The sequence below is a fragment of the Salvelinus fontinalis genome, chromosome 13 (genome assembly GCF_029448725.1).
Source record: "Salvelinus fontinalis isolate EN_2023a chromosome 13, ASM2944872v1, whole genome shotgun sequence".
NCBI lineage: Eukaryota > Metazoa > Chordata > Actinopteri > Salmoniformes > Salmonidae > Salvelinus > Salvelinus fontinalis.
Window position 1 is genome coordinate 48,425,201 of NC_074677.1, and position 25,234 is coordinate 48,450,434.

General features: G+C 42.6%; 1 protein-coding gene across 3 annotated transcripts in view; it reads right to left on the minus strand.

The window, feature by feature from the left end:
• Positions 1-4,963: 4,963 nt before the first annotated feature.
• The window catches only part of LOC129868832 (protocadherin-1-like), a 97,252-nt gene continuing 76,981 nt past the window's right edge, over positions 4,964-25,234 (minus strand). For 2 of the 3 annotated variants that reach the window (XM_055943111.1, XM_055943110.1), the window contains exon 5: positions 4,964-9,607. In XM_055943111.1, the coding sequence (XP_055799086.1) occupies positions 9,237-9,607 (371 nt within the window). In that variant the 3' untranslated portion in view covers positions 4,964-9,236. The remainder of the gene's footprint in view (positions 9,608-25,234) is intronic. The other variant, XM_055943112.1, reaches the window with a different exon arrangement.

A 25,234-nucleotide genomic window follows, 5' to 3' on the forward strand; every position in this document is an offset into this window, starting at 1 on the left:
CACACACACACACACACACACACACACACACACACACACACACACACACACCTCACCTTCCTTCTTGGCTTCCATGGCAACCCCCACAGGAACCTTTCCCCAATAGAATCTTTCCCCCACGGGAACCTCTCCCCAATAGAATCTTTCCCCCACGGGAACCTCTCCCCAATAGAATCTTTCCCCCACGGGAACCACACCTGTTGGCATTCTCACAAACAATCGCAACATTGTTTCCGTAATATATCTAACTTTTCTCGCAGCTCTGGTATATAAAAGCTTTTTTGAGGCCTTGTTCACAATTCATTCTGTGGCAGCACAATGACCAAAGATATATTGTATGTGTCACGCCCTGACCATAGAGAGCCTTTTTTACTCTCTATTTGGTTAGGTCAGGGTGTGACTTGGGTGGGCAAATCTATGTTTCTATTCCTTTGTTGGCCTAGTATGGTTCCCAATCAGAGGCAGCTGTTTATCGTTGTCTCTGATTGGGGATCATACTTAGGCAGCCCTTTTTTCCCACCTTAGATTGTGGGATCTTGTTTGTGTGTAGTTGCCTTCTGCACTGCATATAGCTTTACGTTCATTTTGTATTTTTTTGTTTTTGGTGTCATTTAAAATAAAAGTTAAATGTACGTCTACCAAGCTGCACCTTGGTCCAATCCATCTTTCAACGAGTGTGACAGTGTGTGAGGCTCTTGATAATATATTTGATCATGAACCTGGTGAGGAGGAGAGAGGCCAGGAAACTGACAGTGAAGATGTATTAGAGGAGGAAGTGTCAGAAGTTGAAGACAACACAATATGATCCAGACCATGAAACAACCGATGTGGAACAATCCAGTGATGAGGAAGAGGGCCCTGCTGAGGTCGATGTTACATTCCGGTCAAAGAATGGGAATTTGTCCTGGTCTTCCTCCCCACCTGAGAGGAGAGATCGGCTGTCGGTTGACAATGTTACCAGGATGATCCCAGGGCCAACGAGATACGCCATATCCCGGGATGATGACATAAAATGCTGCCACTATTGAAAAATGTGAAATGGTTTCAAAACAAACATCTTTGTTAAACTTTGACACAAAGTAGTCTGTGATTTACAGCACAATATGTTCATCTGAGTGTTTGTTACAGTAAAAATAATCCATACATTATGCTTTTTTTTTTAACTCATAACAAGTTGTATGAGCTCAGGTCAATGAGGCCTACAGGCCATAAATAGCAAATAGAAGTTCAAAACGTGTAATGTTCACAAGAACTTAAGTTGATAAAAAGATCTAACACAACATTAGGTGATAATATACGTATATTATTATGGATTTATAATCAGCTATAAGGGGGCGGTCATTTAGTAAACATTAGAATTAGTAAACATGAAATGAGCACAACTGGAGGGCTTTAAATACATTTTTCTAACTCTAACTCTGTCTGAATCACAGGATATTGATGATTTTCATTAACGCCAAAGTCTGTCCATATTTATGTTAAAGATGTACTGTTTCACTCTGTTCTTTATAAACAGTAACGTTACAATGGAGGAGGACTGGCTGCAAAACACCATTTTGGGTTACTTTACTACACAAACAGCAAATGTTGCCTTTTGCTACCATTGGCCCTGATATGCTAATGAAATGCAGGACAGAAACGCTTTTACAGATGCTTCAATGTTTTTTTTGTGTGTGACAATATCCTATTGGAGGCTGTAGGATTGGAAATTGAGGGTAACAGTCATTTGTTATACTTAATCAGCTGTGTAATGCCAAATTTGAATGGAATATTGCTGAATCAGCAAGTACTGTAAAAATTGAAAATGTTTCAGCAACAGCTTTCGAGAGCAAAGAGGATCATGTTGCAAAAAAAATGTATTGTGTTTTTTGTATGGTGATTTTCATATATTTTGATTAGTGTAGCAAGGCATAGAATTCCAATGGCCAATATGCTAACATTAGCTGTTTGCAAGTAAATTGGGAATTGCAGCCAGCCCTCCTTCATACACCATGTATCCAGAACCTTAACGATTAAGCAATACAGACAGTGTTAAACAGTGGGGGAACGGAGTGGAACAGATGGGAGACAGCACACAGTGGGAACAGGACAGACTACAGCTTAAAATCATCAGGAAAAAGCAATAAGTCTACATATTGGGGACACCTAACAAAATTTCAATGTAGTCCCCCATCAATCTAACAATCCAATGGTATAAGGGATTTATGAGGGATTTATCACTGTGTGCATTTTCATTGGTGAATATTTCAGTAGTACAATCTAACAACTCTGAATGTGTGGGCCTGGCTCTGTGCCTCAGACTGATCCTGACTCTGGGTGATCCCATTGGATGGTCAAAGTCACATGGATATTTGGATGATTATGTGATTGATTCCTGATGTGTCTGGGTCTAGTGGTTATGGTTGTGTATAAGGCAGGGTACAGTGTTGGATGTGAGCTGGGGGCCTCTCTCCGAGTGGCCTGTGTATGTAACGCGGGAGCTGTGTCACAGCTAATGGAAGGCTCACAGGTATTTCAGGAATCAGAGACGATTGGGAGATTGAGGTGGGCGGTAATAGACTGTCACATGAGTACGACAGCGCTTTCAGCACAGTAGAGAGAGGTTGCTTTTAGAAATGGGCTGATAAGTGTGTGTTTTTATTCCTAACAGAACCTTTGTGTGTGTGTGTGTGTTATTGTGTGTGTCTTTGTGTGTGTTTGTGTAGTATGGGGGTTTGTGCTTTTTAAATAATGAAGTTGGTTTATGTAGGACATGCAGTGCGGAGTCTTCTCAAGTGTAGTTATCGACTTTACACCAAAAAAACTCCTGTAATTATGACGCACTTTAAATTGGTCCATTGATTTTAACCCAGCAATTACATCTTTAGTGTATGAAAGTCAATACACAAGACAGTAATACAAATGGCTGGCTACGACTATACACCAATGATTTTCTATGGGAGTTAAGGGCTTATGAACCACAAACCTTACTTCACTGAAATATACGCTCTTTTAGTATTGAGGACAGTCGTGCATAATAAAATATATGGTAATTGAGGCACTTTGGAATGAATGTGTATCTGGGTGTGGAATGTACTGTAACTCCTGTATGAATCCTCAAGGAAAAAAAGAAAAACAAATGTTCACGTGTGCATTACCCGGGCACACATGATGATGTGTATCAATCAACCATCAAGTTCTTTTTTTACAAATCATGTTCAGATGGTGTTGAATGTTGTTGGGAACACATTCCTGCCTAAAGGAGCATGGATAATGCTTCTGAAAACATTGCATTTGGAACAATAACATCCTAAAATGGAACCTGATCCATTTTGTAAATGTACTTAGTATATTTGTAAGAAAGATGGCTTTTGGACATATTCATCTTCCAAAGCAAGCAGCACACAGTTCAGGCTTTTAGAAACATGGCTGTGGGGCACATGGTTTATTATATACAGAGTGGATGTAGCTCTAAGAAACATTGCTATTTGACAGTGTTTAATTGGAGAGTGTGTTTCAAGGCAGCCAGCCCTGCCGCTGGTTTTATTTCTAATTGCCAGCAGCAGAGCGTTTAACGAAGCGAGCGTGCGTGGGTGAAAGAGAGAGAGAGAGAGAGAGCGGCCAGGTTTCCACGGCAACGGCAGATCTACAGCAGCAGTAGCCAAGGCGTAGTTTCATCTTGAGGAAATGGCTACAGGAGCACAGTGTTTTCCCTGCCGGAGCTGTTGAATCACAGTACTAACTGTCCCTGCATGCATCAAAGACTTGTCATTGCATCCCCATAACTAGTCTTCTAATAATGGTATTCATACTCTATCTTCAATCTGAGAAACCTAATGGATAAGGATGAGTAGAGAGAGAGAAATAAATGCAATATGTCTCAGGAAAACCTGGGAGTCCCAAGATTGGACGACTGTATCTTTCCTCCATATCCTCATTATTTTTGTCCAACAGTTCACAATGCAGTTTCTTCAGCATCCAGAAGGGGTCAGTTTGGTCTGCCTCAACCTGCATTGTGTCAAGTGATTTTGTAGCAGGTTTAGCATTTTCGCTAACCCTATCCATATTCCTAACCTTAACCTCAGTCTCTTAACCTGCAACGGTAATTCTGCAAACCTGCTGCGTAATAACCTGTTATGAAAAAGTCACTTCGGTATCGAAGTGCAGTGAAAGAGTGTTTCCCGTGAGGCTGCATTGTGCTTTTCTTACCACTGCTGTTTAAAATCTCTGACCAGTTTGAATTTACACTCTCCTACTTATGAGTTGGTGTAAACAATTTACACCATAACTTAAGACTATGTAATAATTTACGTACTGAAAAGTATTGGAACCACTGCCTAAAATGCTGCACATGTAATATGGATTCACTTATTAACTAATGTTTTACAGTGCCATCTTCATAGTCGTGGCTTTATTGTATTGTTGATTATTGTGGGGTCTTAGGTCTGTCCCTCTATCTGGTTAGCTGACAAAACAGTGAGTGACTTCTCTGAATAGCAATGTAGAGACTTCCATGAGTCCTAAAATCAGGTAATATCCTTGACATTGAGCCAGCACGTCCCTCAAGTGAGAGGGTCTCCTTCATATTTGCAGAGTGCAGACACATTAATAATTGATTGATAGACAGTCAGCACTACGGTGTAGTTCAGAAATGCGATGGCTTGCCGTCATACATGAGCCACATTGCAGCACGATAGGTCCTAGAGGTGTCAGATAAATCTTTCACCCAAGGCTGAAATGCAATACCTACCATGTCCAAAAAGCAATAGACACTAGCAGTCAGAGAACATGCTTTTCAGAGAAAATTTGAAGGAAAATCAAAATATGGCGAACTGCAAGAGCAAAGGGTATGAGTCATCACCTATCGATGCTATAAGAATACTAAACACTACCAAGCTACATGTAATGTTTTTTTATGTACCCGTATAAACAATTACTCCAATATTCTACCAATAACTCAACACTCAATAAGTCACCGAAACCATTGTTTTTACTGGACTCATTTTATTACAAAGTTCTTGAGGACTTATTACAAGGGGTTTTTCCTTAACATGCGAAAACAGAACGAAACGGAACACATGGGAATTGAACAAACAGGTAGGATCCGACAATCCACTGTTCACGATAAACATAAGTTCTGATAAAGCCCTCGGGAGCAGGGAGCCAGTGAATGACTACGGTGCAGGCATAGAACGGCCACATTCACACTGACTCAGCAAAGATCAATCCAACCAAGGCAAGATGTGCACATCTCAAGAAACACATTACAATGTTTATATGCCATCGGCTTTTGTCATACGTTTTAAAAAGCTTCACTTGCATGTACATAAAACTGTACAAAAACATGGCATCACAAGCATTTTGTCCTATATAAATATAACCAACAATTAGGATAACAACTTGGTACTCTCCTGCTAAGACATACTTTCAAGGTAGCTGTCTTTATTTTAGTGTGAACTGTCTGTGACAGTGATGAAATGTGCAGTGAAGTGAATGTCAGCTCATTTGGGGAGAGGGGTCTTGAACAGAAACCAGCACTAACACCTCAGCAAAACAGTAAACAATTTCTACCAATTATCTTTGGAATTCATGCTAAACTCATAGCCTGCCTGACAGCACACACGGGGACGTGTAGATCTACATATGTACAGTTCACCTTCAGGAGAGATTTGTCACATACAGCTCACTTTGATTCACTATGTAAGGAGGCTTAGTCTTATGTAACACCTGCAAGACAAATCCTTTGCCCATTCTCCAGTGTTTCATAATGTCCCAACAATCTATAGCCACAATCACCATATAATACCACTACAGAGAGGCAGAGGATACTCAGGTGAACTTCACATGAAATAAAATATCAAAAATACAAACTAAACATGACTGGACATACTGTGGAGTGTATCAAAGATTTTCATGCTGTCCTCTACTTTGATAAAGGACAACAACCCTGCTTTCTCTAGAGAGCAGTCGACACAAATAATAAATTCAGCATGAGTTCAAAAGACAGGTGAAACCATGTGATTCAGTATATTCAACGACTCAGAACAATTGATATAGGCTGGAGAAAAGGAGTAGAACACAGTTATTCAGGCTGAAACAACTAGAAAATGGATGCAAAGACCGGTGTTGGTAAGGACTCAAACTCAGTGGTTTGATTTGAATATGGTCTTGAGTCAAAACCAGTGATTCAGACTGTCATTAGTAAAGAGATAAAACTGGTGATTCATGCCAGATCACTCAGGAGATTCAGGCTTGAGTCAGAGGAGTCGGTGAATCGCAGTAGTCAGACGAGTCAAAGCCAGTGAATCTGAAAGGAGTCCGGCATAGCGTAGGAGCCAAAGCCAGTGATTGAGTCTGTGTGACATTGGCTTTATCACTCATTGCTATCTTTCACACTTATCATTAATTCCAGGTCAGTGAACTCACCCGCAGATGTAGCTCTGTAAAGCTGCTCTGTTCTACACTGAGAAGGGTGTGGGGGGCCGCGAAGCGGCTTCATCACAGTGTATCATGACGCTCTGTATTTTTTTCAGCAGCTAAACCCTTGCTAAATAAAAACATGTACAAGTTGCAGTTTGGCATGTACATTTTGTATGTGATTTATTCACACGTGTCCAAAACCACATTTTTTTCACATGGGATTTTTTTCTCCGTTTTTTTATGTCATAAGGGAAGGGCTTTGAAAAAAGCATAATGTGAATTTTTCCCTCAAGGCTAGGATAATCACCCACCTTATTTAGTCATTGCCATGTCCAGTAATTTCCATATGTTCTGAGTTTAATTATTCTACATGTGCTGCCAACGGCAGTGCGATGAGGTAAGTGCAGATAAAAATACCCCTTTTTAACTGATTTTGCGGATGGATTTGGATTATCTGGCTGCTGTGTTGTCCTCAGGGTGTGTGCTCAGTGCTCACATATGCCCTGGCTCAGGACTCATTACTCACAGTAATTAGGGGAGCGGAGCATCAATTCTAGGCCCTTCCACCCTTACTCAGACCATACCCACTGTTTCTCTCTCTATAGAAATACACTGCGGTCAAAACTAAGGTACAAATCTAATCGAATCAGTGTACAAATCAAAAGCTATGAGTAATGCTACTGTGCTGCGAGGCGGGCTGGTGGCATTATCATCATCCAATTACATACTAATATTCCTGTGTCCTCCAGACGTCTGATTTTAAATGACTTTGAAATTATGTATTTGTAAAAGATAGCTGCTGCAGCCTACAGGAATGTCCTCTATCTACATCATACTCAATTGAAGAGTGAGGAACAACAGCTAACAAGCTAACTTAACCTGTTGGCCTCAATGAAAGTCAACTGGAAATGGACTGGAAATATGGGACAGTAAATACACTCCTGCTACCAATACTTAACTTTATTTGAAATGGCACCATTTCACCATTGTTTATAACATGCACCAATGGATGCAACAGGTCTATTCAAACAAAATGGTGACCAGAGTGTTTTCTAAGGCATTGACAACCGCTTCCCTTCTTTGCAAATTGAAATGTCTCTTAGTCCCAGATTACTGAAACCTTTCAGGAGTCAGCCTGGGAATGTAAAAAGCTTTGTTTCTGTGAGACAGGGGAGTTCAGTCACAGCACTCAGTCACTTCAGTGGTTCTCAGGACTGAAGAGTTCTGTGCTGAAACTCGGGTGAATAACTCCTCATGCATTCATCAGAACCATTGAAATTCATGCGGATCGTGACGAGAAACCCTAACAAGGCTGGAGACACAGGGTTGAAGTTAATGGTGACCTCTACGTGGAGAGCCACTGATTAGCTTAGTGTTGTTCAGGCATAGGGAGGCCTAGCATTGGAGAGGAGCTTTTCACACAGAGAATATAGTCTCATCTAGGTGGAGAACCACAGGTTCTAAAGGAACTAAAGTATAAAGGATTGGATCAAGGATTGGGAATGGTCAGTGCGACCAGGGGCGGTGGCCTCTAAGTGTACTGTTTCCAGGAAAAGAGACAAGTCACAGTGCTGAGACTCAGTGAAACACACATTGTCCGATTAAATGCTGCCACACAGCTCTCTTCACTGGCTGAAGAGCTCTCCAGAGAGCATGAGGTACAAGGCCATGGTTCTATCATGATTGGGGGTCACGGGTGTGTATGTGTAGAATTCAATCAAGAGCTTTTCCACACAGTCCTTCCAAGCTTTAGGAAAACATTTCAATCAAGTTTTTAACAGCAGCAGCTCAAATGAAAGAAAAGCTCAACTGCAAAACTTCTGAGGCTATTGTTATCAGCTTGAGCCAGACAGAAATATATACAGGATACAGTGTACACCATTCAAATGTATTTACAGCACTGTACATTAAGAAAGACCATTCAATTTGATTTGTAATCAAAAGCATTACGTCTACCCTAGGGATTTATCACCTGTCAGTTGAATGTTATCTGGTTATGGCACTAAAGCACTGATCACACATTAAAGATCCAGAGAACATTCCACAGGCTGGGGCTAAGCTAAGTAAATCAGTAGCGTTTGAGGGATTGATTGTATATTTTTTTGTGTGATATTACCACAAGTGTTCAACCAATGCTTTCAAATAAACTGCATCAATAAATGAATACATTAACTAATTCATACATTATTGAACCAATAAATATGTAAATAAATAAAATAAATAAACTGAAAAACTCCTATTGCACATACCAATGGTTCCACGAATTACAGACCATATTTCCTACAGAACGGATATTTATTTAAATAAATGGACATTTCAGATCCTCATGCTGAGTTCTTAACCAAGTGGGAAGGTGGTAATTACCAGTTGTGAAGTTGTAAATACCAGTTGGATGCATTCGCATGCTTTAAATCTTTTGAAAAATGCAGATTGGCTAAAGGTCAACAAGCTGCTTCAACCATAAACTAAAAGTACAGCTATCATGCTTGTAAACAAACTATAGTGTTAAAAAACCATATGAATAGATTGCTTTTTTTAAATACTATTTGTTGTTGCATTTAACTGCCGGAAATGCTGTTATCAAGGTAATTTCCTTAGTAAGTGACAGAGGTGAACATGTAGGAGAAGTCAGAGTTTAGGGATGATATATGTGTTTCCCACTAGTAATTACCAGTTGGAGGAGCGTTCAAGACGATTTTTACCAATCTTATGAGGTAATTACCACCTTCCCACTTGGTTATGAATGCAGCATAAGAGCATGTTTCTTTTTATAAAGTGGGTATGTCTCTGTGGCTCCTCTATCTGTGCACCAATCAGACATGGGAGATGGGGCTTTCTCACAGGTAGATCTCTCGTTTGGGGGTGTGGCTAGGAGGGGAGGTGGACGGGAACTCGGTGGCCACGCTCAGGGGCACCTCCTCCAGGGGAAAGTCCTGACTTGGGGCGTGGCCGCTGTTGGAATAGGCACTCCGGGAGGGTGGAAGGTGGGCTCGGTGCTCCTCTCCACCCAGCCTGGCGCTCCCGTTGGCCAAGCGGCCCAGGCTGCCTCTCTCCTGGTAAGGCACGAAGGTGGAGAGTTTAGGGGGGTTTCTGGTCTTGCGCACTGGGGAGGGCTGCCCAGGCATCCAGCAGGCGTCTGAGTGGCCCAGCTCGCTGCACTCTTGAGTACAGTTCCCCGTCATGGCCACATCAGGAATGGATCGCATATCTGCAAGGAGAGAAGAACACCCATGTTCAGAGAGGTTCAAATGTTAACAGACAAGAAAGACAATAGAGGGGGTTTCACAGCTGATATAACAACGCCCAGTCTGTGAAAACCTTCCTGCTCTGTCTGCTATTTCCCTTGTAGTTGTTGCTATGCACAGTACAGCTGTTGCTATGTAGCTGTTGCTATGCACTTTGCCATGGATGCTACAGTAGTTGCAGTCCGGTGGTGTGTTCTATGAAGTCCTTTCACTGATTTGGGCAATCATTGCTAAGCATTGAGCAAGGGTTACGACTGTGTGTCTAGTGGTGATTGATATTTGCCATCATTTTCCTGTTGTTGCCATGTTCTGTGCTGCCCCCGTGGCTGTATTGCGTTGTATGTAGGTTGCCATCTAGTATGCAGTGGGTGTAAATGGCGCCCCCAATGTGTTTCCAGGGAGAAAACAAAGTTGAACACACAAACACGCATGCATGATCAGACAACACACCCACACACAATGCTGCATGTGGCTCCACAGGGATCCCTGCAGGGCCCCAGGGTAAACCCATTGTGGTGTGGTTGTTATTGACTGGCAGGTCTGAAATGAGTCCATGTCCTTGATTGTAATACATTTTCCATTCTACCGTTCCTAATTAATTAAATAGGTCCACGACCTACTGACCTCATTCCAAACAGCACAGATCCAAATCAATAGCTGGACTGCATACCTACGCCCTTCTTGGGCAGTCACAGAAAATACAAGGTATGGTGACTGGGTCACAGGGAACACCCTCTCAGTCAATATGTACAGTAACTTTATAGCACCTATGAACCTCAAAACACAAACAACAGAGATATTCTGTCAGTTCAGCTTTCTGTGCAGCTCACATGGAAACAAGCATGCAGAGCAGCCCTTACATGTGTTTGCCTGGAAATTGCAGGCGGCAGCCTGTAGGCCTGCTTAGCAGCCCAGGGGACCTGTTCCCCACTGGTCTCTCTGTCTGTACACACAGCTAGCTCTAATGCAGCCATTATGTAGGACTTCTGGGCTGTTCCACCTGCACAACACAAAGCCACAGTATTGACCCTTTTACCTACTGTGCACATTCAGCTCAGCACAGCTCAGACTGCTGAAATAAACAGACCCCAAACACACAGTGGACATGGAAGATACATCAAAGAAGTTGCACAGTAGGTTAAAGGAGCAGCCAAAGAAAGGTGAGGGAAAAGGAAGATTTTTTTTCTCCTGGAGTGGAGCCTGGAATAAATCAAGCTCTAGGCCTGAAACAAACCCTTTAAGAGTTCACAGTCTCATGTGTCACGGATGGAGAGTGCAGCTCCAAAAGGCCGGGAGCAGGAAGAGAGCGGGCAGCCCAGAGAGTGGATGGGTGAGCCGCAGCACTGGCAGGGCACTGGCTTTAACAGGGAGGTGATTGGATTTAGAGAGCAGGTGATTGGGTTTTGAAGAAAGGTGACTCAATGCCATTTTTTCTCCCTACACAGCAAGTCCTGAACTCTCCAGATCTGGAGACAGCCCAGTGCAGCCCATGTAGCTGTCGCTCATTCACTTACAGTCTGTTTCATTTTTAAGCATATCTATTTCATATATTCCATTCATTACATCAGACACACTTAGCCATGAACAACAGGAAACCCTGCCGAGCAACATTCAATATCCCATCCACCTCTCGCTTTTTGATTCCCAGTGAACTTCATCATTGATATCAAATGCACTTCCTTCACACTTTTGTAATACACACTCTACCATGCACGACCACGGAGGAGAGGAGAAGGGGAGTACGTGCAGAACTTAACCCTCCAGCTGATACACATGTGAGGGGTGGGTTTGCATGCTGCTTGCATCAGGGTGCCAGTGGGAGGTGTTGGCTGTCTGAGCCAGGCTTCCTCTCCGTCTGATCCCCTGCCCATGGGCATGGGGGGAAGCTGCTCTTCCTGAGATTTCACACTGCTCCTCTCTGTTTGATTGCAAATCCTCCCTCTCCCCACCGGCTGCTTTCCAGTGTGTGCCACAGCGCTTGTGATCGATGGGGAACAGACATTAGAGACCCGCAGTTCATAGAAAGATGGAGGAGAACAAAATAAAGTCATTATAGCTGGAAATTGACTGTGTGGTCTTATAATTATATAATTGTGGTTAATGCTAAAATGTTCATTTATGAAACAACACCCAATGTGTTCACATATCTTTACATACTCTAGGCGTTCTCAACAGAGATGGAGTCTGCTATCCAAACAGGCTGTGATTAGATAGTGATCTGTTCATGCATAGTAGGATAAATACAATTCCGGGGTCGTGTTTGTTTCTCAGTGACATATTGAGCGTGTTTACTAAAGCATTCACAACAGTTCCCTTCGGTTAGCAGTGATACCTGACACTTTGTCTCCCTCAAAAAGAGGGAGTGAGAAAACAAGAGGGAAATAAAATGGCTAAACAGGAACACAACCAAACGCTAAATAATTTTCACGAAATGAAATTGGGACTTTTCCTTGATTTCTAAAAATAATGTTTTGACGTGTTTGGGATCATTTAGCATATACATTCTGCATACGCACTCATTATATAACAGTCAAATTGTCATGGGGATTGTGGGGATTCTCTTTGAGAGGCTGACACTCGAGTGAGAGGAGAGGCAAACAGCATATCCTCCCAGTGATCATCCCTGCCCATCCTCCAGTCTTTAGCTGCTCTGTGGAGCCTTTCCTCAGGCTAAGGAAGCAAACCTCAGCTTGTGAATTTTTTACACAAAAAATGAGAAGTGGGTACATTTCAAGAGAATATTTGATTAATTATTGAACCTGTGTCTGTTTTACTTTCTCACCGATAACGATCTCCTTGAAGAAAGAAAGTGTCAGTAGAGCTTCTCTGAAGGCCAGTCGGCCCCTGCCTACCCCTCCCACCCTCCCCAGTTGTTCCTGTCTGTGGACTAATCCCTTTCATTCAGCTTCCTGTGTTTCTGACCAACTTTTAGCTATAAGGAAGAGAGGTCAGCGCAAAGGTCCTTTGAAGAAAGCCTTGGAATCCTTAGAGAGAAATAACCAAAGTACAAAACCACGGCAGATCTAAGAGTGGCTCAGATGTGGCAGAATGGGCAAGAGAGGAGAGACACAAAGGCTCAGGTGTTTCTGTGAGGCCAAATGTTTTGGTTAAATGACCTTTAAAGTGCATAACAGAGCTCCCAACTGCCCTTCACTGATGGTTTTGTGGGATCAGCTGTCTACTGCTGCAAGAAATCATGCACTATAGAGTGTAGTTTAATATAGGCCTACATTCAATGCAGCATGCTATTTTTAGTATTGGCATGACATTGGCCTTATTACACTAGCAGGATGTTTGGAATGGTTTGTTTTGTCCTAATACATTTTTATGTGCTTTGGCTGAGTAAGGATACTGGCTCTAACTTGAGGCTTATCATACTGATATTTGCCTACTGTGGTATCTTGGGATCTTTGAGATCAATGCTACTTATATTTGGTTATGATAGTAGCCTATGTTTTGGTTTTATGATGCTTCAGTAATATTTGTCAGTTTGGTGAGAGCTTTGTTTGAGTGTGTTTGGAGAGCAGGGGGGAGATCTTCTGTGTGACTGCAATGCTGCGCTGTTCCTTGTTGAGGAGGCAGTGGCCATGAACCCCAGTGAATTGTGGGACACACTCCACTGGCTGTGAGAAAGCCTTAAAGGCCACAGCGGCTCCATTCCACAGTGACTCGCTGGAAATAAGGAAGTACATGTCAGACCCACACAGTTCCAGTCCCCCAAGTGCTATCCATCATGGAAGGGCAATGCACTAGTTCGAGAGCTGTTGAGCGGCTTTCGGTCCCCGTCGCACTATGATGGAGAGATGACCCCCGGGGCCTCTCTCTAATGCCCGTCTGAGCAGCCCAATTGGGGCGGAAGACGATGTGGCCCCAAGCCAGCTCCCCTCCCCAAATGACTGCATGTTACCTGCTCTATGAACCCAGGGATGGTGAGACTGGGCTTGGCAAACCAACGCCACTAAGACCCACAGAACTCCATCACCCCTTTCTATATCTGATCCTCTAATGACCCCCTCCCATGCCTCCCCCTGCCTGCCCTGGACCCCCTGTTGCTGCGGTGGGACCCCCAACCGAATGGGCCCTCTCCAGTGGCTGAGAGCAGAGATAGGCTAATGGAGACATTGTTCTGCCTTTCTCTTTATAACCACATACTCTCAGGTCCCAGCTCTCACAGATATCATCACTTCCAAATCTGCAGCTTCAGCTCGCCGGTTCCTGCTGATAAGGTGCGAGCAGGCACAATCCTGTCCGAGATTTTTCTATGGACAGAGAATGATATATTTCTATTAAAGTAATACATGCACACACATTGTAAATAGAGCTTCGAGATACTGGCACACTCGTGCACTTTACAAGCTTAGCCGTAAAACCGTACATTTACAGTGAGTGCGTGGTATTAAGAGCAGTCATTTAATACTTGGAGAGTGTAGTTAGAAAGATTATTTAAGGGACCTAATGTGTATTCATATCCGTGTGCTCTGACTCTGACAAATAGCTACACTAATTCATAGTGATCATCTATGTTTCACAGCACTGGCATGGCTTTAAAGAGGCTTATTCATTCACCCAGTTTTAATTTCAAGTGAAAAGGATTTGTGGATTTTGTCAATAGAAACAGAAAGAATGTCAAAAATGTGAATAATATGAGTATGTTAATAAGCACTGTTTGATTCAATCACGTCCCTCGTGATTTACACTCTTCTCATAATACTGTGGCTGAAACCCCAAAAGTGACTTTGATGAACACAACAGTGAAGAAATGGAAATACAGAACAATCTCCCTGACATCCATTTCAAATGCGACATGGAATATAGCCAAAATGAATTTAAGTTTCTGTCAAAGCAGCGCTGTTATCAACAGTATTATCAAAGCCTTACAGCGAACTGGACTGGCCTCACTGAATGATGAAACTTTGGGGAAATCTTTTTAAGTGGAAGAAAAAATTTGTGAAATTGCCGGCAATGGGTAGTAGAATAATAAGGACAGCATGGTAATGTGGATGCTACTGCATGTTGTGGCTGCAATCTGTGAGCCTATATGATACGGTCAATGGTTTGGTCCTTGATACCCTGTCCTCACTTAGGCCATCCCAATGGTCTCTCTTCTCTTTAGGGGTATCATTTTACAGCCATTGCAGTGAGTGGGTCGATGCACTGACTGTGTTGTAGGATAGGCCATGTTCCCAGTGATCACAGATAGATAGGAGTTTTCCAGATTGATTATTTATTTATTTATTTAACCTTTATTTAACTAGGCAAGTCAGTTAAGAACAAATTCTTATTTACATTGACGGCCTACTCCGGCCAAACCCGGACAACGCTGGGCCAATTGTGCGCCGCCCTATGGGACTCCCAATCACGGCCGGATGTGATACAGCCTGGATTCAAACCAGGGACTGTGACACCTCTTGTGACACCTCTTGCACTGACATAAAGTGCCTTGGACCACTGTGCCACTCTGGAGCCGAGGGGCCTCTAGAGACATCTATGACACCCTAAAACATCATCACTACACAAGCCTTTTGTGTTCAATTCCATTGCCTCATAAACGCATCACCAAAAGGGATATTGTGAAACATTGTCCATAGTGTCAAAGCTCATGGCAGGTTAGAGAATGCAATCCTGCTACAGTAAGATACTTCTCTACCACTGACCTGCTTGCTCTGCAGTAAAGATACCAACAACAACTAAAAAAATTGGGGGCAACAAACAGCAGCAGCTGATTGGAACTGAGTACAATAGCTGTGCCAGAATGTGCTCTGTATTAAGGCCAGATTGCTCATGACAACTTGCCTCAGGGGGACCCTTTGCATGGGACTGCATTGTTCACACATTTTCAACCAGGCCCAAAATAAGCTGTGAGTCACATGACCTATCGCCTCTAAGGTGGTGGCAGTCCCATGATATGCCTGCATAGGCCACTGTCCTGGGAGAGGCTGGCACAGGCCTCTGCAATCAATTCTACTAACAGGCAGGGACTCTGACAAGGCCCAGCACCATCTGTCTGGGCAAAACTATGCCCCCGCATCGCCACGCCACACTGGCACCCGGGCAGCAACCCAAACTGGCACCCGCAAGACAAACAAGCCCCCTCAGACTCACACTGTCTCTCAGTCTGTCTCATTCTCTTTCTCCATGTCCCCCTCTCGCTCCCTCTTTCTCCTTCTTTCTCCCTCAAACACAACAAAAATCAGTGCAGTACACACGCACACACGCACACACATGCACTGCACTCACATACATACATACACACACAGAAAAACATGCACCCATACACCCACCCACGCACAGACACACATACAGGTGTTCAGCGGCATCCACGTATGGCACCATAGTGTGACATTAATTAGTTACATGTAGTCTGTTGGGCAGAATGTGGGTGCAGAGCTTTTAAAACAACCACAGAATAAAACAATCTCTGATAGGAGTTCAAAAGAACAGAAATATAAGGCTACATGCATCATCGGAGACATCTGAGGGAGAAAAATCACACAGCATCGCTAATGGTCCTCATTATTATGCAAATGCAATTTTATTCAATTTTATCCCTTTCTCTCACTGGCCCATATGTGCAGTGAGTCCGCACAGAGGCAGACAGAGTGAGGCCCCATGCTAAGCACCTAGCCACATGGAAATACCTCCATATGGGGTGCCCAGAGAGACTGTTTGTGTCAGTGTATGTGTGTGTGAGTGTGAGCATGCCCTGGTACCTGTCTCCAATACACAAGGGGTACAATCTGTGCCAGTGCCCATGCCACCACAGCCAGGGGGCTGAGCACTGATCCTAGTGGGAATCATCACCAACCTGGGGGAAAGAGGACATGACTAGAACACTGGGAGTAATGTTTTCACTGACCCAGAGTTTATGAGCATTCTGATTATACTGCTGGTCACCACTGACCCAGAGTATGCTGCAGCAGTCACTGACCTAGAGTGTATCATCTATGAGTGGGGGCTGTGGGCCCATTCAGGGTCCCCAGTGACCCGGACAGAGGTGATGTAATGGGGACAGTGGAGTGTCAAACACTTGAGGTCATTGATAATGTGAGGCAATGGCTGCGCTGGGGCTCATTACTGGTCTGGGTTACTGCCTCATTGGTTTAGATATGATGGAAATGAGCTAATAGAAGCTGCGATGAGCATAGCTTCTCATAGTCATGACAGAAAGACTGGCGACATTTCAGAACTCATTTGAAGCAGAATCAAAACAACTCAATTAAGCGTTGAAGGAAGTGGCAATGGAATGCTGTCACTCAGAGTAGCTGGACACTGTTTTCTAACTTTCATCACTGATTTTGTTTTGACAGATATACGATGTCTAATATGACAATGATAACTGAGAAAAGTCACAATTAGACAATGGTAGATCAGTGACGATATTCTATGATGTTTGGCTTTAGGATTAGGAAGCTTATCAGAATATTCAGAAATTTAAATATTAAGATACTATTTTACATCTGCAAAGACTTAGCTTGTGAACACCCCCACTACACACACACACACACACACACACACACACACACACACACACACACACACACACACACACACACACACACACACACACACACACACACATGTGTGTGCACATGTACACTCAAACACTCACTCCCACTGCTTTAGACGCTTGTTGCAGATGTGCTAAAGGGTGAAAAAAGCATTTGAATAAAGTAGAATTCATGCACATGTATACACCACAGTGGAGAATGCACATGGGAGAACGAAACCTAATGTAGAGCACTCCAACACAGCCTGGAGTCAAGAATGGAAATACAGAGGAGGAAAGGAACTGGAGAAATCAATAGCTGCAGATCATGTAGCATACAAATCAAATATCACAGATCTTCCGAACGCTGTGTGAACCTGCTCTCTGAAGACAAGAGGCTTAGCGCCAGGGAAGTGCATGCCTCCGTCTCTATCAGTGATCCAGAGCCTGAGTCAAAGACCACACACTCCCACCCACACCACACAGGCTTATACCACCCGAGCAAGAGAAGACATTCCATTACACAGTATCAACCCCAATTGCTTTCACAAAACTAGCATTAATATAGTGGTTAATTAAAAAGCCACAAGAAACTACCACACAGTTTCTTAGGTCAATTAGACTAGACAGGGAAACCTAGGAAATTAGTTTTTGCATTACATTTTCTCACAAATGGTGAGCAGGAGAGATATTTCTGTATAAGATAGCTTTATGATATTGAAGGGTGTTGAGAACTCTACCAGAGTAGTTAGGGATTCACGCCGGCACTCAAACAGATTTGTGATTGTTGTAGTGTGGGTTAGCAAAGTAAATTGAAGGTCTATTTTCAGTTTCTTTTCAGAAAGATTAACTTCATCCGACCTTCGAGGCCTCCTGAACAACATGAACAAAGGGGGAATTGTTACAAAAGACAACAGTGAATCATAACATCACTGAGTCATCCTAACTTCAATCTGCTAATACAGACTGACTATCAGTTCACCCAGCAAAGGACAGAGCAGGACATCAACCATTACAGCAGGCAGCAGCACTGATACAGACGGATACAGAAAATCCAGAGTTCATAGAACAGAAGGCCAGAGTTCGTCCTGCTGTGGGCCATAGACACACTTTTAAAATGTATATTGTCCATAACAAAAGGCCAGCCTGCATGGTAAACCACATCCACGTCATTCCATCTGCGGGCCAACGACGCACACGCTGAATGTTTCGAGTTCACATATTGCTTTTCATCCAGCTTAAATGCAGTAACACACAGAGTGCTCACCTCCCTGCTTTCCACCTGTCAATCATCTCAAGAGCCATGAATAAAGCCCGGCATTGGTACAGCCGGTCACCCTGTCGCTCAACTTTGTTCTAAAGAGAAGGAAAAAGACCAGGTGGAGCTGGGGAGGGAGGAATCCCTCTGTCTCTCTCCATTCCTTTCACATCCATCATTTTCTGTGGGCCTTCTCTGTAATCTCCCTGAAGTGAGAATCACATTTTAATTAGGTCTATCCATTGTTAGCGTTCATCTCCAAGCTCCCAGTCCCTACATGCTGCTACGTGCTCACCCTGTTGGCTTTGCATCTCTGTCAAAGACGACACAGTCCCAGCTCCCTGTCAGCATCGAACATCTCCCTCATCTCTCTGCCTTTTCATTCTTTAACCGCTCCAGCTCCGATCACAATCTTGAGCCTCCTGCCACCAACAACAAACCAGACAACAAAGTCCTCTGTTCTTTAAATGGAGTTTTGTTTTTTTGCTCAACCAATATGCTTCCTTGGAAAGAATACGACACAACAACAGAGACAGAAAATAAAGCATGCATAATATATCATATGTGAGGGAAGTGGCTGTGAACGCACAGAGCAGGAGACTGGCCCCACCTGTTAGCGTGTCACTCATCCTCTCCCCCAACACACATCGTTCCCGGGTGGAGCTGACATTTCTCTCCCTAACGTTTCCTTTCTCTTCCCTGTCTGCTGCTGGGCGGCTGACAGCCACTCCCCACATGGGGCGACTGAGGCTCTGGGAGAAAGCCATAGGACGCCATGTTTTACCCAGACAAAAAGGAAACGAAGACGAAGCCATGCTTTGGAGTAAAAGCAGTGGAATAGGTAAAAAGGCTTAATATCGGAGACGAAACCAATGAGGACATGTTGTGGAACAGTAAACTATTGGCAGACATAGTTGAAGCAGTGCCCTTCTGGCTGGTGCTTGCATCCAGTGTATGATTTAGTGCGTTGTGGTACAGGACTAACAATGCACTATGCTGAGCCTTAAGGACCCGTGGTTCTTATTGTCAGTGCATGCATGGATAATCGTAATAGGGTTATTGCTCTTTGCCATGGTTAAAGGCTTTTCCATGGACCTAGATGTCTGTGTGTATTAGGCATAGTGCACAGCACAGGAGGTTGTTGGCACCTTAACTGGGGAGGACGGGCTCGTGGTAATGGCTGGAGCAGAAAAGGTGGAAAGGCATCAAACACATGGAAACCTTGTGTTTAATGCCTTTCCATTTTTGCCGTTCCAGCCATCATTATGAGCCATCGTCCCCTCAACAGCCTCTACTGGTGCACAGCATATATGGATGTAGTATTGTGGTTTGAGCACTCTTTACATAGCAAAGGGAAAGCATATCTCTGTATCTGGCACACCTAAGTACACTTGGCTGCAGAGAGAATGCTCGGCGTAAGGAGGGGAAAATGTTTACGGCAAACACACTGTTGTCTACACAGATATCACAGGGCAGATTTATTTGGAGGCCAAACGCTCCATTAGTTGGGGTTTTTAATTAGCACACTTGTGAGAGAGGGTCATTAGGAATGACTTACAGCTCTGAGAGAGGGATGAGAGGGCCTGCTAAGGGAAAAGGCAGAAACACTGCTGACTCCACCTCTGACACCACAACACATAGATCTATCTACCCACTGGTCACAGACGTCAATTCAATGTCTATTCCACGTTGGTTCAATATAATTTCATTGAAATGACCTGGAAACAAAGTTGATTCAAACAGTGTGTGCCCAGTGGGTATCTATCTATCCTTCCATCCATCCATCTGTGACACCAGCCAAAACAACAGCAAAAATGTCAATACAACGCTCTGCAAACACAACACACATAAGATGGCACCGGAGAAGAAGGCTGACGGTTTACGTGTCCCTAATCGATTATGTTTTTTTTAACTTATTTTGTACATAACGTTGCCACTACCATCTCTTATGTCTGAAAATGACTTGTGGACATCAGAACTGCGATTACTCACCACGAACTGGCAGAATCCTTTTTTTCCTTTAACAACTCCGACGAGCCCGACGTGAAGGACATACTGCTTTCCCGTGAACAGGCCCAGACACCGGTCATTTGTGTGAAGAGAAGGCCGAGAAAAAGGGGCCGGAGGGCGGGCTGCCTTCTGAGAATTCGAAGGCGATCGAATAAACCCCCAATGCCTTCCATTCTGCTAGCAAACGTGCATCTTTGGAAAATAAAATCAATGACCTACGCGGTAGATTAAACTACCAAAGGGACATTAAAAACTGTAATATCTTATGCTTCACAGAGTTGTGGCTGAATGACGACATTATCAACATCCAGCTGGCTGGTTATATGCTGTATCGGCAGGATAGAACAGTGGCGTCTGGTAAGACAAGGGGCTGTGGACTATGTACTTTTGTAAACAACAACTGGTGCATGATATCTAAGGAAGTCTCAAGGTTTTGCTCTCCTGAGGTAGAGTGTCTCTTGATAAGCTGTAGACCACACTATCTACCTAGAGAGTTTTCATCTGTTTTTATCATAGCTGTCTACATACCACCACAGACTGAAGCTGGCACTAAGACCGCACTCAATGAGCTGTATTCCGCCATGAGCAAAAAGGAAAATGCTCACCCAGAGGTGGAGCGCCTAGTGGCCGGGGACTTTAATGCAGGGAAACTTAAATCTGTCTTACCAAATTTCTATCAGCCTGTTAAATGTGCAAACAGAGGGAAAAACTCTGGATCACCTTTACTTCACACACAGAAACACATACAAAGCTCTCCTTCGCCCTCCATTTGGCAAATCTGACCATAATTCTATCCTCCTGATTCCTGCTTACAAGCAAAAATAAAAGCAGGAAGCACCAGTGACCCGATCAATAAAAAAAGTGGTCAGATGAAGCAGATGCTAAACTACTGTTTTGCTAGCACAGACTGGAATATGTTCCGGGATTTCTCCGATGGCATTGAGGAGTACACCACATAAGTCATTGGCTTCATCAATAAGTGTATCGATGACGTTATCCCCACAGTGACCGTACGTACATACTAGAGGTCGACCGATTATGAATTTAACGCCATCACCGATACCGATTATTGGAGGACAAAAAAGCCGATACCGATTAATCGTAAAGTATGTATTTATATATATATATATACATATATATATATATCATAATCACACAAACACATTTTTGTAATAATGACAATTGCAACAATACTGAATGAACAATGAACACTTTTATTTTAACTTAATATAATAAATAAATAAAATCAATTTAGTCTCAAATAACATGAGAACATATGATAAAACAAAGTTTTAGGTTGTAGTGCAGAAAGCAGAGCTTGTCTGCATGGTCCCCTGTCAGTCTACTCCTCCGCGAAACACAGACCTTATTTGAAGTAGATTAAGGCATTCTCTATGGAATACATGAACGGTAAAATAACGAAGGAACCCCTTTCAAGTTCAGCCGCAAGTTATTACAGGAATTATAACGCGTCGACTATTTCTCTCTAAACCATATACCTTAGACTAATCCGGAAACTATCACCTCGAAAACAAAACGTTTATTCCGTTCCGTATTTTATCTAACGGGTGGCATCCATGAGTCTAAATATTCCTGTTATATTGCACAACCTTCAATGTTATGTCATTATTACGTAAAATTCTGGCAAATTAGTTCGCAAAGAGCCAGGCGGCCCAAACTGTATATACCCTGACTCTGCGTGCAATGAACGCAAGAGAAATGACACAATTTCATCTGGTTAATATTGCCTGCTAACCTGGATTTATTTTAGCTAAATATGCAGGTTTAAAAATATATACTTGTGTATTGATTTTAAGAAAGGCATTGATGTTTATGGTTAAGTACACATTGGAGCAATGACAGTCATTGATTGATTGTTTTTTATAAGATAAGTTTAATGATAGCTAGCAACTTACCTTAGCTTACTGCATTCGCGTAACAGGCAGGCTCCTCGTGGAGTGCAATGTAATCAGGTGTTAGAGCATTGGACTAGTTAACTGTAAGGTTGCAAGATTGGATCCCCGAGCTGACAAGGTTAAAAATCTGTCGTTCTGCCCCTGAACGAGGTAGAACGTTCCTAGGCCGTCATTGAAGATAAGAATGTGTTCTTAAAACCTCTAACGCCTCACAAACCCGGATCCGGGAGCACCCCCATCAAAAAAGCTGACTAGCATAGCCTAGCCTAAAGCCACAGGGATATCATATAATAAAATGTTCATGAAATTACAAGTCCAAGACACCAAATGAAAGATACACATCTTGTGAATTCAGCCATCATTTCTGATTTTTAAAAAGTTTTACAGGGAAGACACAATATGTAAATCTATTAGCTAACCACGTTAGCAAAAGACACCACTTCTTTACTCCACCATTTTTTTACTCCATCAGTAGCTATCACAAATTCGACCAAATAAAGATATAAATAGCCACTAACCAAGAAACAACTTCATCAGATGACAGTCTGATAACATATTTATTGTATAGCATATGTTTTGTTAGAAAAATGTGCATATTTCAGGTATAAATCATAGTTTACCATTGCAGCCTAGAATAACTAGCGACTAGAATAACTACAGAGACCATCGTGTATTAGCTAATTACTCATCATAAAACATTTCTTAAAAATACACAGTGTACAGCAGATGAAAGACACAGATCTTGTGAATCCAGACAATATTTCAGATTTTCTAAGTGTTTTACAGTGAAAACTCAATATAGCGTTATATTAGCTTACCACAATAGCAAACATCACAACAGCATTGATTCAAGGCAAAAATAGCGATAACGTACAAACCACCAAAATATATACATTTTTTCACTAACCTTCTCAGAATTCTTCAGATGACAGTCCTATAACATCATATTACACAATGCATATAGAGTTTGTTCAAAAATGTGCATATATATATATATAAATCGTGCTTATACAATGAGAATAGTGTCCAAAACCTCAAGCAATCTGTCCGGCGCCATCTTGGAGAGGCACCTATTCTAATCGAAAACTATTCATAAACTTGACTAAAAAAATACAGGTTGGACAGCAATTGAAAGACAAATTAGTTCTTAATGCAATCGCTGGGTTACATTTTTTAAAATAACGTTACTTCAAAATACAGCGTGCGATAAAGCAAGGCTGCACTGCAAGTAATGGCGGCTTATGCATTTGACTTTTTTCAACAGAACAACGAATTATCAGCATAAATAGTTCTTACTTTTTGATGAACTCTCATCAGAATCTTGGGAAAGGTGTCCTTTGTCCAAAAGAATCGTTGCTAGGTTGGAGAACGTCGTCTTCAACGTTGCAATTAGCAGTAAACATTAGCAATGTGGGCCAGAGATACCCAACTTCCTACAACGCCACGAAAATAAATACCCGAAAATCGCAATATACTGACATAAATTGATATAATTCGGTTCAAAATAACAAGATTATGATGTCTTTAACACCTATATCGAATAAAAACAGAGCCGGATATATCTAAGAGCTAAAACAGGAGCTTCTAGCACGACATGCCAAGATCCTCCCTGCGTCAGAGCGAAGAGTCAAAAGAGGGGACACCTCGTTTCCAAACAATTTATAAACTTTCAGATCTGCCTAGAGACTCCATTTCAAGTGCCTCTATTCGCTGACACCCAGGGGAAGGCGTATGCAGTGCATCTCAACCAATAGAGGACAGGCAAATTAATAAACTGTTCTGGGAACAGCGAGCAGATTTCAGCATTTTCAAATCCTCATAGGAAAATTGATTTAAGTCCAGTTCTGTTTCACTCACAGACATAATTCAAACGGTTTTAGAAACTAGAGAGTGTTTTCTATCCAATAGTAATAATAATATGCATATTGTACGAGCAAGAATTGAGTACGAGGCAGTTTAATTTGGGCACTATTTTTTCCAATGGGGAAACATCGCCCCCATATTGACAAGAAGTTAACTGACTTGCCTAGTTAAATAAAGATTAAATAAAGGTGTCAAAAAAATATTCAAAAAAATCGGCGAATCGGCGCCCAAAAATACCGATTTCCGATTGTTATGAAAACTTGAAATCGGCCCTAATTAATCAGCCATTCCGATTAATCGGTCGACCTCTAGTACATACCCCAAACAGAGGCCATGGATTACAGGCAACATCCGCACTGACCTAAAGGCTAGGGCTGCCGCTTTCAAGGAGCGGGACTCCAACCTGGAAGCTTATAAGAAATCTCGCTATGCCCTCCGATGAACCATCAAACAGGCAAAGCGTTAATACAGGACTAAAATCGAATCGTACTACACCGGCTCTGACGCTCGTCGGATGTGGCAGGGCTTGCAAACCATTACAGACTACAAATGGAAGTACAGCCGAGAGCTTCCCAGTGACACGAGACTACCAGACGAGCTAAACTACTTCAATGCTCGCTTCGAGGCAAATAACACTGAAACATGCATGAGATCACCAGCTGTTCTGGAAGACTGTGTGATCACGCTCTTCGCAGCAGATGTAAGTAAGACCTTTAATACTTCATGGGATCAGGCCCCCTTTTCTCCATTTCCGCCTGAATGACGTGCCCAAAGCAAACTGCCTGTCGCTCAGGACCTGAAGCCAGGATATGCATATTGTTGGTACCATTGGAAAGAAAACACTTTGAAGTTTGTAGAAATGTTAAAATAATGTAGGAGAATATAACACAATAGGAGAAAATCCAAAGAAAAACCAACCGGATTCTTTTTTTTTGAAAAATGCAAGAGAAAGCTCATAATGTAAAATAGCTCCCAGGGTGTCAGCAGTCTGTGTTCAAAGTTTCATGCTTGTAAAAAACAAATATGAAATAAGAGTTTTTGTATGAGGACACAGTAT